The 14,686-nt window shown below is 27.1% G+C and overlaps 1 protein-coding gene and 1 long non-coding RNA gene across 2 annotated transcripts in view; one reads left to right on the top strand and one right to left on the bottom strand.

Annotated features, from left to right (window-relative positions):
* LOC136985136 (uncharacterized) overlaps positions 1-6,618 on the top strand; it is an 86,121-nt gene extending 79,503 nt beyond the window's left edge. Inside the window, exon 5 of the mRNA XM_067282336.1 lies at positions 6,075-6,618. Coding sequence (XP_067138437.1) covers positions 6,075-6,220 — 146 coding nt within the window. The 3' untranslated portion in view covers positions 6,221-6,618. The remainder of the gene's footprint in view (positions 1-6,074) is intronic.
* LOC136985137 (uncharacterized) overlaps positions 1-14,686 on the bottom strand; it is a 28,345-nt gene that overhangs the window by 1,463 nt on the left and 12,196 nt on the right. The window lies entirely within an intron of this gene.

Here is a 14,686-nt window from a genome sequence, read left to right as displayed (position 1 = left end):
CTTTACTTAAAGAAATTTATAGTTGTTGTAAATTAAATTCAATCATAATAAATTTAAATATTATTAATTAGCTTAATTTAGAAGGAGAATTAATTCGCTCTATGATTAAAATATTCAGTGCGAGCAAAAGTATAAATTTGGTTATGCTAATTTATTATTAATAAAGAACAAACGATGACTCCTGAGCGAATATTTAAAGTGAGACGTATCTGAATATTCGATCATTTGGTGACAAAATTCTGTCAAAAATGGCGACACAAAATATTGTTCGTCAACCAAGTGAAAGGCAGGGCGGTTAATTATTAGTAACCTCTCCGGAGGAACGTAATTGTCTGTCTAGACCTACACACTTGGGTTTCTCCTTCTTTCTGCCACAACTCACTAATTGGATTAAGAGTCTCGAACAGGTAAAGTTAGAACGGATCGATGAAGTTGACGATACCCTTATTCATAAAGTTGAATTTAAAGGTAAGGTCGGGAGGGTACCGTGCGGAATATTACGAATCTTGTCATCGAAGAGAAAGTAAACAGCCTGGAGTGAATTTTCCTTAAGTAAACTTATTAATAATCTCCTGTTAGATGTTTTAAGTGGTTTGTGCAAAATTTCTTTAGTTGCATTATCAATGTTCCTCCAGGACATAGACAACACTCCGGGGTCTTCGTAGAATGTTGTATAAGTCCCTGATGATCAACAAAATATGGTAAGTGTTTGAAACAATGTCAAGCACTTCTTGTCTTCTTTCCTAAATGATGTTATACTAATGACTATCATCTTTGATTACTCGATATAGTTCATTACGAACGCTTCATTTAGATGTTATTTTGCCTAGGGTTTAGTAGTATTTTTCATAATTTTAACAAAATTATAAAAAAAATTCTGATTGGTATGCACATTAACTTAATTATATTACATTAAAGTATATTATGGGAAAAAATATATTGTAATTGTCGTTATCCTTTAACTAATAATGAAGTTGTACATCATCAAAACTCGCTAAATTCATTTATAATTGTAAGTTACATTTTAATTATTTTCTTACTTGTAGATTTAATAAAGAACAGCGTTTAACGTTTTAATAGGTTTTGTTGTTAGTTGTAAATAATGTTGAAAACTGATATCATTTAATATAATTGATGTTTAAAAGTTTAAAGTTTCTTCTCTACTGTAAAATGTTTTGTCAACAATTTGTCCCAATAATGAACAAAACGATTAAGTACTAAATATTAAGTGATACAGAAAGACAATATTAAATGATTTTAAAAATTTCTTTTGTTAACTTGTCTTGTCCGGAAATAATGTACGGTCAGTAAGCATCTATACATAATAAAACAAATATTCTGATCAAATGCTTAGTTTACATTCCTGAAAATGCTCAAAATTCGAATTGTTTGAATAAAAATATTTAATATAAATCACACTTATCAGTTATAAATTTTAAAATGTAAATACGAGTTAACAAGACAGTTATGTCTGTTTAAAGAATATATTTATTTCATTTTTGAAATGAGAAGAGAAACAATCGAGAGAAACAATATCAAAAACTGTCCAAGATATATTATTTATAAAGACATAATCTCATCAAGTTTTCATTTTGAGTGAAGATGGCAGAAAAGAGGATATTTCATTACACACTCAGAATGTAGCTTTGTGATTTCTCTAGCTTTTTTTTTATTATTATTATATTTTATTTTCTATTTCGAGATGAATTGATGCGATGTTTTACCTATCCCCAGAGAAAAAATCCTATTAGAAATCTTGGTACCGACTAGCCAATTTCTTATAATCTTTTTATACCTATCCATTTTGTTTTTCTTTCCTAAGTCTTTTATTTAACTATAGACTTAATACAAAAGTTATATTCCAACGATTTAGTCATTTGAGATTTTCACATTGTACAGGATAAAAGGCGAAATATTCGAATGTTTCTTAGTTTATATAAAAGTTTTTCTAAGATTTTTAATGTTTAAAACATCCAAAAATTTATATTTATATAAATTTTCTATTTATATTAAGAAGAAGATAACAAAACAATGTAAACTTAGAGCATCAATAGATGCTAATAACACGAGAATAATCTTTAAAATAAACTTTTTAAATATTGTAAAACATTGTAATCATGATATCAGCAGAGTCTTAAGTTACTGCAAATATAATTAAAATTTCTTTCTCTTACTATCCGTTAACAAACATGCGGTAAGACAATGTTGCTTCGACTTCAAGTATGCATTAAGTTTCTTGTTAATTTAAATTAGTTCTCGGTTGGAAGATTTGTCTCGCAGATTTGACTTTGCCGAATGCTATTTCTTAACATGAAGGGATCAGCATAAATTTCTTTTATTAGCATCATAAAATTTTAAAAGAATAGAAAATTCATAGCTAAAAATCAATATAATCAGGGAATTGGTTTCTTGCATCGTAAATTTATTATTAATCAAATATCATTTTAATTTATAATGATTATTTTAAATGAATTTTTAAATTCGACTTCGATTATCGAATTGTATTTAATGAGTTTTCGTCACATTAAACCCCCCTTTTTTTCCTTTTCTTTAAATTTTTCCGATATGATTTTATGTATACGACAGAAAAAATTATGGTAATTGTAATCTACTTAAATCATGATTGATATGAAGGATTTTTAATATGTCAATTAATGTAAATTAGCCTTCAACATGATGTTCGGAGGGTTGTAAATGTGAACAAACTATCCTTCAGACATAATTCTTTGGAAACTATTTCACCTAGAAAGAAATTGAGAAAGAAGGTTAAGAGGATCAAGGATTATCTGGATATCTAATTTGATTGATGATTTACTTTACGTCTGTCAGATAAATTCGGTAACTAAGAAAGTTGCTAGAAAAATTTATAATTGTTAGAAATAGGTAAAAATTTATTCAATTAATTAACGAATTGAATAATTAGTTTCAATCCTTCAATTAAAAGCACAATTTATAAAATTTTATTATAAAAAAAAACCTTTAAATGGGCGAAAAGAAAACTAATTATTAAATTATCTAATATAAAATTTGTAAAATTATTTTTTAAAAAATAGATAAAAACATTATCAAAATTCATTTATAAATTAAATTTAAAACATAACTTCCTCTTTTTGATTACACTAAAAAATATAGAATTTTAGAATTTCATTATATAATGAACTAGAAGCATATATGTTAATAGAATATTTGCTATTTGACTTAATGTAATTTAATTAAATGTCTCGTGACGCTTACAGAAGATTATATATTAACGCAATATTCAATTATATTTCATCTGTCAATATTTATAACACCATAGAGACAAACATAAACAGTCATGATATAACTAAGAAAAGAATTTTCTTTTATTTTAAATAATCAATAGCATTATTCTAATGAATAGATATAAAAATATAAAAATGAGCAGAATAGTAAATGAATTTTCTATTCTTTAACTTTCTTGTGATTATGCATATCAAGATGTTTAATTTTAATTAACTTTTAATTGAGAGAAAAATTAATTATTCACTATTTGAGTCCGTTTGCTAGAAATCTCATACAGAGAATGAATACTCAGAATGAAATATTCAGATTCGAAGAAAATTGGAGGTAAATTTAGCCAAAGAGTATGATCAATTTCTTTTGTTTACTCAATCGAATGCGATTTTCTCACACCCATTTCCTTCTATCAGGCAGGAGCAAATTCTATTTTTAGTTTCTTTTTAGTTCGAAATCCTCTTTTTTTCCCCCTCCCTTTGCACTCTTGTGCATGAAGTCCGTATACCGGTGAGGTTAGTAAAAAGTATTTGAAGGAGCTTGTAACCCTCTCACTTCTATACTGATCGATACTCCATTAACGGCAGAGGATGCTGTAATAGAAAATACGTTTCCAGAAAGAGTGACAGTTTATGTCGTGAAGGAAAACGAGTTAGAAATCATTTCCTGTCTTTTTTACTTCCTATCATGGACTTTGTTACGTCGAGTCTTTTGTAACTTAAACTATGTTTCCAGGAAACTACAGATTTGGAATAAAGTTCTCTAGATTTATCCATCTCTTCAGTCATTCTCTATTACAGAATGTGCGTAAAATAACATCGTTTATGCGATGGAAGTAACGGAAATGACAAGAGAGGAATTCCTTTGAATGAAAACTTATGAGTGAAGAAGTCCAATTTTGCTTGCAGATTAAAAAAGATGCGTTAAAGGAAAATACGAATAGAGAAATAACGTATTAAATTTGTCAGATAGTTTAACTTTAAAAGGACTTAAAATTTCCTCGAGTATATAAAGAAAATTTTTTTTTAATAGTTGAATAGATACGATAGCTAATTTAAAAGAAAAAGGAAATTTTTCTATATTTCATTCGCCAAATAATTTTAGACTGCACAGTACTTACTCTTCCTTATCCTCTTAGGTCTCAAGATAATTTCTAAATCGCCTTAGACATACTTTATTGGTGCTTTCAACTCTAGAATTAAGTTAATGGATTATATTGGTGGTAAATTAACTAATGTGATATCAATATAGAAAGAGGCAGGAGTTCTATGAATGATTACAAAGAAGATTGGGAGTTTTGACAGGGTTTTTTAACCGAAAAGGAATATAGAAAAAGAAAAGAAAGCGATGCATTAGAAGCAGCTAGATCTGATCCGATGCCCTGGATCTAAGATTATTTGGAGCAAACAACTGATATGATACTATCGGTCAGGCTTCGTTAGGCATTCCACGTCTCGTTAACTCTATTGGCAAGATGGAAGTTGGTCCTTGGAAGACCAGAAAGAAAAATGTTGGATAGCTCTAGCTCTTTTAATACAAACAGGATATGTTGTATGCTTTGTGGGTTTTATCTCATGAATGCTTTATTGTTGCTTAATGAAGCTCGCAGATTGGAACGAAACATTCAATTGTTGTCCGAATTTAAATGATGATCTTTAAAAAATAATTTGCCACGGATACAAAGTACTTTCCTTACTTAGAGTGATGAATGTCTAAGTCTACAATAGTAGTTTAGGGTAAGAAAACAAGTAATATATTATCCGATTCTGAAAAATCTCATCGGAAATACGTTCGCCAGAAATAAATGATACTTTCTCTTATAAATAGCTTTGAATTAATTCACTAAAGAAATGTATTACTTCAGCGAAAAACAAATTTGTCGAAATTAAAACTAATGTTTTCAGTATTTTCTAATTTGCGATATTAAAAATAATAATCAATTTATTTATGAAAATAATTTTAAATTAAATTTTTATACACCTTTTAATATTTTATTTTTGTTTTATTATATTTGTTTAAATATATATAAAAATATAATGTTGCATATAACAATTATAGACTCATTTAAAAAAAACCTTAAATTTTTTTAAACCATAATCGAAGCAATATTAACACATTTATTTATTAAAACAATTTAAATATTTATTACGTATTAATATAAATTTAATTATAAAGGAATAACTAATTGTTTAAGCTTATCGTTGATTTAAACCAAGCTAATTATGTTTATAACATTTTTTTCTTTTAATTTTACTTCATAAAAATCTTAAAAACAGTACCTCAACAATTAAGTCCCTTTTTACTGGTTCGAAATTTATTTCTAGTAGTGGCCTAGTTTGAAGGCCGAAAACGGGTTGAAAAAACTATAAAAATATGATAAAGAAACATTATTTAAAGTTAGAATTATGAGTTTAAGTCCTTTAATGGAAATGATCAAAGTCGCTGTACATTGTTATAACATTATTTTATTATTTCAAGAATAATGTTTATCTCTAACGATTGCTTTATAAATATATTGATGCGTTTAGTTTTCTAGTCATTTTTCCGACATCTCAAAGAAAATTATTCTGACAATACATTAAATTTATGTGTGTCCATAAAATTATTGCACATTTCTTCTTGAAACATTAAATTTTAATAACGTTACACACACAAATCAAATTTTGAAGTGTCTAAAAAATTTATACAATTTTCATTTTTGTTTTCTAACATTTTTTTTTTTAAATTCCGATATTAAATAAATTTGTAAATTTAAACAAGAGAAAAAAATACACCAATTTTATTATTAATTTATAGTAGATTACTTTTTAATTTTCTAGACATGACAAGGGACTTGACGGCAGGAGTTCGAGTGTTTATTCCTTGGTCAAAAGTGTGGATAACGACACTAGCAATCACGGTGCCAATGATAGGAAAAATGTTCATCACAGCGGCATCGCCGATTTGCAAGAAACAATTTTGTTGAACATCACAAATACAAGTGACAAGTGTATTGGAAAACTGAGAGAAATTATTTCGCTCTTGGAAATTCTGTTACCGAATGGAAGTAACAGCGATTGTATATGTCGGCATATCGTGCACTTTGTTATTTAAAAAAAAAATTTAAAAAAAGCGGCAATGACGTTTTCTCTGGATGGGAAGTTGTGATTTTCGCGTCTAGCCTTCACCCGAAGAAGCCATGCATATTGTAGTGTCCACAGATGTTGTATTCTGGGTAACTTTTTAAAGCTGTACATATTGAATTTTGAATGGTTCTGATCCTTTAATCCGTTTATTGATATTATTAAAGACGTGTTGAATACAGATTGTATTCTGCTATCGAATTCACCGACCAATATTTTATGTTTTTTCTAGTCATATCACACTCGATAAGTTTCTTTATATTAAATGATACAAAAAGAAAATTCCATTTTACAAATTTAAAAAAAAAGTAAAGTATTTTGTTTGTATTTATGAAAATAAATGATTAAATCGTTATACAAAATTCGTTTTTTAAACTGGATAAATAATTAACAACGAATTAACTATTAAGTTTTAATTACAAAAAAATAAAATTATTAAAACTTAAAATATATTTTAAAAAATTTAATCTTAAAAAAATCAAATAATTCAACCTTTTAATATTTATTTTATTTTTCAAACTTTTTTTGACATGTTGAAATAAATACCATTAAAAAGAAGAAAAAAAAATCAATTGAATTCTTATTTTCGGTTAAAAATATTTGATTTATTTTTAAAACATAATATACAAGAATTTGATATCACTAAAATTTGATATTTACTTTTGCTTTCTAATCTTAAAAAATATATATAAATAAATTTTTTCTAAAAATTTCCATTTTCTCAACTTTCATGAATTTCTGTCAAAAAAAGAGGGGGAAGAAAAAGAAATAATGTAAAATAATTTGCATTTATTTCGGTGAAAAGAAACATTACCATACAGCAACTCTAAAAATAACAACCAGATGTAAAATGTAAATATGATGTTAAAAAATGTATTTTAATAAAAACATACATTTATTCATTTTCTTTTCCCATTTTAACATTCATTACAGAATAAAAAAGTAACATGGAACATTTTAAAAGAAATTTTTTTTCTACAATATTCTTAAGATAAATAATTTCCACTTTGTTATTTGAAGAATTTATAACCTTATTAGAAAGTTATTCAGGTTTTCGCTCGGGACAATTGACAGATGTCAAGAAAAAGACAGTTAATAATGTACGCCCGAAGGAATGGTGATTTTTCTTTGGTTTCCAGCGTGTTCGGTCCACTTAACTTTGGACTTTTTCCACTAATAACATAAATTGTGGGGTTGAAGCTACGCCAGACACCCTACTTAACGCGTCACGTTTAATCTGGCAATGATAGTAGGAAAGACAATGGATACCTTGGCATGTATAATGTTCGATCGATCGAGTCAATTGTACTAGATAATGGTTGAATATTGCAATGAACTCTCATCCACTACTTTCGGTGAATATTAAATTTTCAAGAACTGCTTGCGCAGCCATTCTATATTGAAGAATAAAAGAAATCTTCGACTTCATTTCAATAAGTATGTCTTCTCGTGGAGGTAAAAGTTTGCATTTAAAGTGGCTACATTTGCCTGGTTTTTTTTTCAACAGAAAATTTTGCTTATTGATCTGTATCATCAACACTAATAAGAAAGTAAACTCTTATCTTCATTTACAAAATTTATGTTACAAATAATAAAGTTCCTTACTAATTACATCTTATATAAAATTTTTTATATTCAAAAATTCCTTTCTGCAAATCGCACGTCCATACGAAGCGACGAGTTCTTTATTGTAAAAATCCCATCGTTAATTGAAGCGGGCTGACAATTTTCACATTTTTAAAATTTACGATTAACTGAATATAATTGATCGTTTCAATAAATACTAAATTTATGACTATAAGAATAATTATGCTAATGTTATGAATAATTCATTAAATTGAATAAAAAGGATCATTAACTTGAAGAATTGTTACTTTGAGTATCGTCGATGCTTTTAATAAAGATTTATGGTAAGTTTAAATATCTTCATAAAATTCTTCTAAGTTATAAAAAAAGAAAAGAAAATATGAAAGAGAAATATTATTATTTTTCTATAATTTTTTTTTATGTCTTCAAACTTCCTTTTTGCTCATTCCACCCTGTGGGCACTGAGATGATCTTTCGTGGGTTCTCCAGGTACACAGTGGGACAGTCAGTTAGTGAGGGAAAGGGACCAGACATATCTGGGACGGATCATCTTCATAAATTCTTGGAGTTTTCTGATCCTCTCACATGAGAAGGCTGAGATCACTACATAGTGATTTTCAACTGAGGTCAAGTGGCACACTAAGATGCTACAGATAGATTTTTGGGGTCCCGCGAAACATAGTGCTGAGCCTTAACGCCTCTTACGTATATTACCAAAAGTACGAAAAGCGCATTAGATTTACATTTCTAAAGTAGGGGTGCCACAAGAAAAATTTATAAAGTTAAGGTGCCACTATTAGAAAAAGTTGAAAAACACTGCCTCAACCGTTCGGCCCTATGATTTGATTCTTAAATAATACAAAGTATAAAAATAACTGTAATAAATTATTTTTTAAATACGACTTAGTTCATTTCTAAAATTATTATTTTTTACAATTTTTTAATTACGTAATATTTGAAAAATGTAAAAAAAAACATTCAAATTAACTAAACTTATAATTAATAACTAAAAAATGAAAATAAGTTATAAAAGTCTTTAAGAAGTAAACACAAAAAAGTAATTTTTCAATATGATAATGATATTAAACTGGGATTATACCTCAATAACGTGTTCTGTAATTGCAATTATTCTTTACATTTTCCGAAAGCTTTGTTCAGAAAAGGATAAAATTACAAATAGTATTGTACTCTACCCATTTTAATAAATTTATTTCTTCTTTACAGAATGGAAAACAAGAATAATAAATAAATTGGATTATTATGTTACTTTAAAAGAAATATTAATTAATGGAAAAAAATAATCTTTTTTGAAATTGAAACAAAAATTTTAAGAGAGATTTTAATTTTTTTAATGTATTAAAACTGGATAAATTTGATCCAATTAGATGTATCAACTTTTATTTCAAATTGGATCATTAATGCTATTTAAAAGATATTTAAATTAGAAAACAGCGGAAAAAGTTAAAAGTTCTTAAGGAGTATAAATTTTCTATTTTTATTTTTAGTTTCTTTTTTTCTGCTAATATATATATTTTTTCTATTTGAAGCTTAATAAAACGAATATATAAATAAAAGAAATGTTTGTCTAGAGATTTATTGCAATACTTATCATTCTTACCGATATACTTGTTATTTATAGGTTTTAGTTACATTTATCTGTAGAAATATCATTCCAATAAACACATTTTTTTAATTATTCTTTCTAATATATAAAGTCAGAATGGAATTTTTACATTTTTATAAAGTCTATTATCGGAAACGAGCTACTATATATAGTGTGTAGGCCTATATACAGCAAATGATATTGATCAGTTGGTAAAGCCATAAAGTTAAAAATTAATCACAAATAAATATTAAAATAAGAAAATAATTTAAATTTTCGTGAATAAAAATACAACTTATCTAAAATTTATTAATTTAATATATATATATATTTTTTTCCTTTTAAGAATTATAACTTTTCTTCTCAATATAAGATTTCTCGCGACAGATTGAACGATCGTAAAAACGTCTAGAAAAATTCAGCGAAAGGACAGAGTTAAAATTTCGCATAAAAATATGCTAATTAAAAATAAAAAGAAAGAATTGATAATAATAGTAAGTAATTCTTTTTTATTTTTATAGGACAAAATCTCACATAATTTGCTAACCAAATATAAAAGAGTTATAAAGGTGAAATATGGCATACATATACTCTCCAACGATAAAATTTTTTACGAATATAGAATATTTTATATTTATCGGAGAAGGTAGAAATTGGAAATTATGCAATAAAGTGTGTTGCTGGGAAGAGGCGCATCTGGAAATAAGAGGAAACGATATATCGGTTAGAGGGTAAAAATATTATTTTTGTAATGTAGAACTGTGTTGAAAGTTTCCTGATTTCGTTTATAGAAGAAGAGGGGGGAGAAAAATTTAATATAATTTTTACATTTACCTTAACAGCAAATTTTATATATTTTTAACGAAAAGAATAAGAAGTGAAAAGTGTTTAATTGAGAAAAGAATGCTCCAATGTATCATCAAGAGAATCCGAGATCGATTGCTTTTATCTCCTTTTCCTCTCCCCTCTGGTCGACTGCAGTGCAACAGACATGGCTACCGATAATAATATTCCTTTGGGTCTACTATGATATAACTTGTTTTTATTTAAAATTATGTAAAACTTGGAGTAAGTAGATTCCAACAGGAAAAAAAATTGTTTAAAAGTAAAGAAACTGATAGAAAGTAGAAAGTTATAATATAAATGTAAATATAAAATTTAAAAGAAAACAAAATGCTTTAATTAAATTTGAAATTTTGCATTTGTCTTTCTCATATTTCTGAAATGTGAGAAGTCTTCCTGCAAAATTAATAATAAATAATACGTCTAATTTAATAGAATATTGAATTTTTTACTGAATAAAATTATATTAACTTAAATATTTTTATGGTTTTATACTCGGGAAGGCTAAATTAAAATTCTTGATTTAGTTGTAACTTCTAATCCAATGTCGATCATAAATATGGGCTATAATTTATTTCGACCAAATTAATTCTTCATCTAAAGTGTGGCATATTTTAATAATTAATTTTTGGGGCATAAATAAATATATAATTAAAATATGATAAATATAATGATTAATTAATATTTTAATGGATAATAAAATTTTGATTCTTCCTGTAATTTGATAAATTAAATAATTTAACACATAAATCAATTTTAGTTAATATTTAATATGTTATATATTATTATAAGATTTATTAAGTTAGATTAACATGAGAGTAAACATATTTCTTTTATAGTTTTATTATTAATTTAAAATAATATTAAATACATTTTCTTATTGTCAATAAATTATTCTCTTGAACAAGTTTTATATATAAAGTGATTTGCTTATTTATTATTATAAATAAATAAATAATTTCGTTTTATTATTACTTATTAAAAAGTTTCCTAGAATAAAAGAAACTAAAAATACAAAAGAAGTGTCCATATCTTTTTTACATACATCAGGAACAAAGTCAAACGACGGAGTCAACCTGTATTTTGAGGCACTTTTCGGCCTCAGTATGTAAAACTTGTTAAAATCATCCCTTTGGCAGTAGCATAGTGTAAAAATATATCAATTGGTAAAACACCAAGGACGAATATACTATTAAATTTTTTTGTAGGATAGAAGAAACACTTTAAAAATTTAAAGTGTGGCTTTATAATTTGTCCTTTTTATACACCAAGAAAATAAAGTCAATGAATTTTTCTGGTAGTTTTGGATAGTTCGTCCTGGACTTTTTTACTACTTGATATATTTCTGTACTGTGTCACCGCCAAAGAGATTATTTTAATAAATTTTACATAGTGAGGCCAAGAGGGCCTCAAAACAAAGATTGACTCTGTCGTTTGACTTTTTTCTTGAGATGTGTGAAAAACACAAGTTATAGATATGCTTCTTTGACATTTTTAGAGGTGTTTTTCCTCTACTAGAGAACTTTTTAATAGTATATTCGTCTTGGATTTTTTGCTACTTATTTGTTTATTATTTATGATCAATAGAGAAAGTTACATTTGAAATTTTATATATTATTTTTGAAATTAAAACCGATAATAATTTTACATTCGTTTTTAATTTTTAGCGAAAGTAAAAAAATATTGGGATGTAATTTTCAAATTGCCGACATATAAATTCCCACTGCTGTCTGTCTGGCGAAAACGGAGTTAGATACATTAAAGTCGAGACTAGATATGGAAAGCATGGAAAGCTTAGAGGCAGGGCGCCTTAATTAACTATGTCCGAAAACTTCCGGTTTGGACCGGAAGTTACATGATTTCAATTCAAAAATTTTCTCCGGAACGGAGTTAGATAAATGACTGGCATGACTCTATTGTTAACAGGAAAAGTATGATATACAGGGGCAAGACACTAAAATCGAGAGCATATATTTTAAAAATATGATTAAAAATTGCAACCCGGCATTGTGATAATCTTACAATAAATAATTGCTAATTACTTTTATATTTGAAGAATCGAAATCTTTATTTACAATATTTTATTATTTGCAACAAAATGTTTGATATTATAATTTATAAGTTTTTCGTAAACATTAAATATTATGATCAAAGATCAGCGATCGATCATTTCTTTTGGGTAAAGATGACCACAAGGTATAAAAATGGGCCACAGTAAAAAATAAATACGTTAAAGTACAGTTTTTTCATTTCTGTTATATACTTTATTAACATACTTTACCCATTAAATTATATTTAAAATATAATTATAAATCTGTATAATTAAATTTTTCTTTAATTTTTAAAATATAGACGATGTTGTTATTCTTTACTATCCGTGAACTAGAAGAAAACACAGATTAATGTATTTGTTATGGAATTAAGGAACTTAAATCTGTTTTGAAATGTGGTTACAATATTTACAATAGAAAGGGTGAGCCTTAAGTTGTGGTTTTGTAATGGCAACACTTATTAGTCAATTACGACTCGCTCGTGAGTTCCTGTATCATAATTTGAATATTGTTTAGTTATTTATCTACTGAACATTACGTTTTGATCTCAGCTTTCCCATTGAGTTATCTTTCAAAGCTACCATTTAACTTGAAAATTGATGAAAAATTTGTCATCTACAATTTTTCTTAAAAAATGCTTTTAATAAGACAGTTACAGCAAAGGAAATTTGTACAGTGGAGAGTTTAGGTGTTGTCTTCGAAAATACTGCTGATATAAACGTTTCAAAACTGGAAAGACTGAAAGATTATTCTCGGTCTGGAAGCCCTACAATAGTGGCTTCTAAAGCTATAAACTAATCTGTTCTTTTCAATCCAAGAAGAAGCACCTCAACACCATCTAACGAACCCAGAATATCACAATCCAGTGTTGATCATTACTTTCATAAGCTTAGTAAGGTTAGTAGAATCTGATGTGTTATACCTCATGATTTGACACCTTCACAAGCTCAGCGCCACATTAATTGCTAAGAAATCCTAATGATCAGTGTTTCTTCAAAGATTGTCAGATTCTGATGAATATATTTTCGTAATCCTGACATGAGAAGTGAATGGAAGATCCTAGATACCTGCCACAACTGTCAAAAAATGAAATTTTGAGGGTTCACTCCACTGGGAGTTGGTTTCTGATGATAGAGACATTAAGAAAATTTTATTGTGCCCAATTAGAGCGAATGCATGTAGCTCTAATCCAAAAATACCCAACTTTAGTCAATCGAATATGGATGCTTCAATAGAACAAATGCTCCTCCATGTGTTGCACGTTTAACAAAAGCAAAAATTCAGGAAATGGACAGAATGGAGTTGATGCCACATCCACCATTAAGCTCAGACTTAGCACCATCATATTATTACTTTTCCCGGTCCGGTCCATGGTACACTTTCTGCATGGGAAACAATTTGAAAAACTTGTGAATTTTAAAAACGGAATCAAGGAGTTTTTGCCTCAAAATTCAAGGAATGATTTAACTGCAAAATTCAAGAATTGGTATCAAGATGGATAAAGACTGTAGAATACAATGGTTTTTATTTTGAAGCGTAATCTTTTGGCATTAGATTTTATGTACATTTCATTATATCCTATAAAATCCGGATCTGTACCATTTTAAATAAAACGAAATTATTAATTAATTTAGTTGCAATTATTCGATTAAGCTTATAGGCTAAATATCGTTACAAAAAAAACAAATTAATGTATTTATTACGCAACTAAGGAACTTATATCTATTGCACGCTGTCGGTCCGTCTGTCCTTCGTTAATCTCTAGAAGGAAATTAGATAGATGATAATCGAGACCAGATATAGAAAACTTATTTTGAAATTAAAATACGATTAAAATTGCAGCTTGGCATTGCAGATGTCGCAATAAATAAGCGCTCGTTTAAAAATTAATCTTTGCTAGTTCAGAAATAGGCAAGAAGAATTTAATGGTTCCGTGATCTCTAAGTTATTTAAGAATATTTAAAATTTAATAATTTCTTATAACTATTTTTAATTAAATGCATCTTTTAATTTCCTCTTTCTTATTCTTTTCCTCGTCCCTCATTCTCTTCCTTTCGTCAGATTAGATAGATCCTTGAATAGGTCTTGATGCTTTAGATTATGCATCTTAAAAAAACTATTTTGAACTGTAAGACTTTCAACTAATTATTTCTTCGTAATATTTTAATAACTCAAAAAATTTATAAAATTAAAAAGTTATCTCAGTTAATTTTAATTAATTTCTT

Source organism: Centruroides vittatus, unplaced genomic scaffold (genome assembly GCF_030686945.1).
Source record: "Centruroides vittatus isolate TY-2023 unplaced genomic scaffold, ASM3068694v2 contig_954, whole genome shotgun sequence".
NCBI classification, from domain to species: Eukaryota; Metazoa; Arthropoda; class Arachnida; order Scorpiones; family Buthidae; genus Centruroides; species Centruroides vittatus.
Note: the sequence above shows the minus strand (reverse complement) of the source record. Positions and strands in the feature narration are given on the sequence as shown.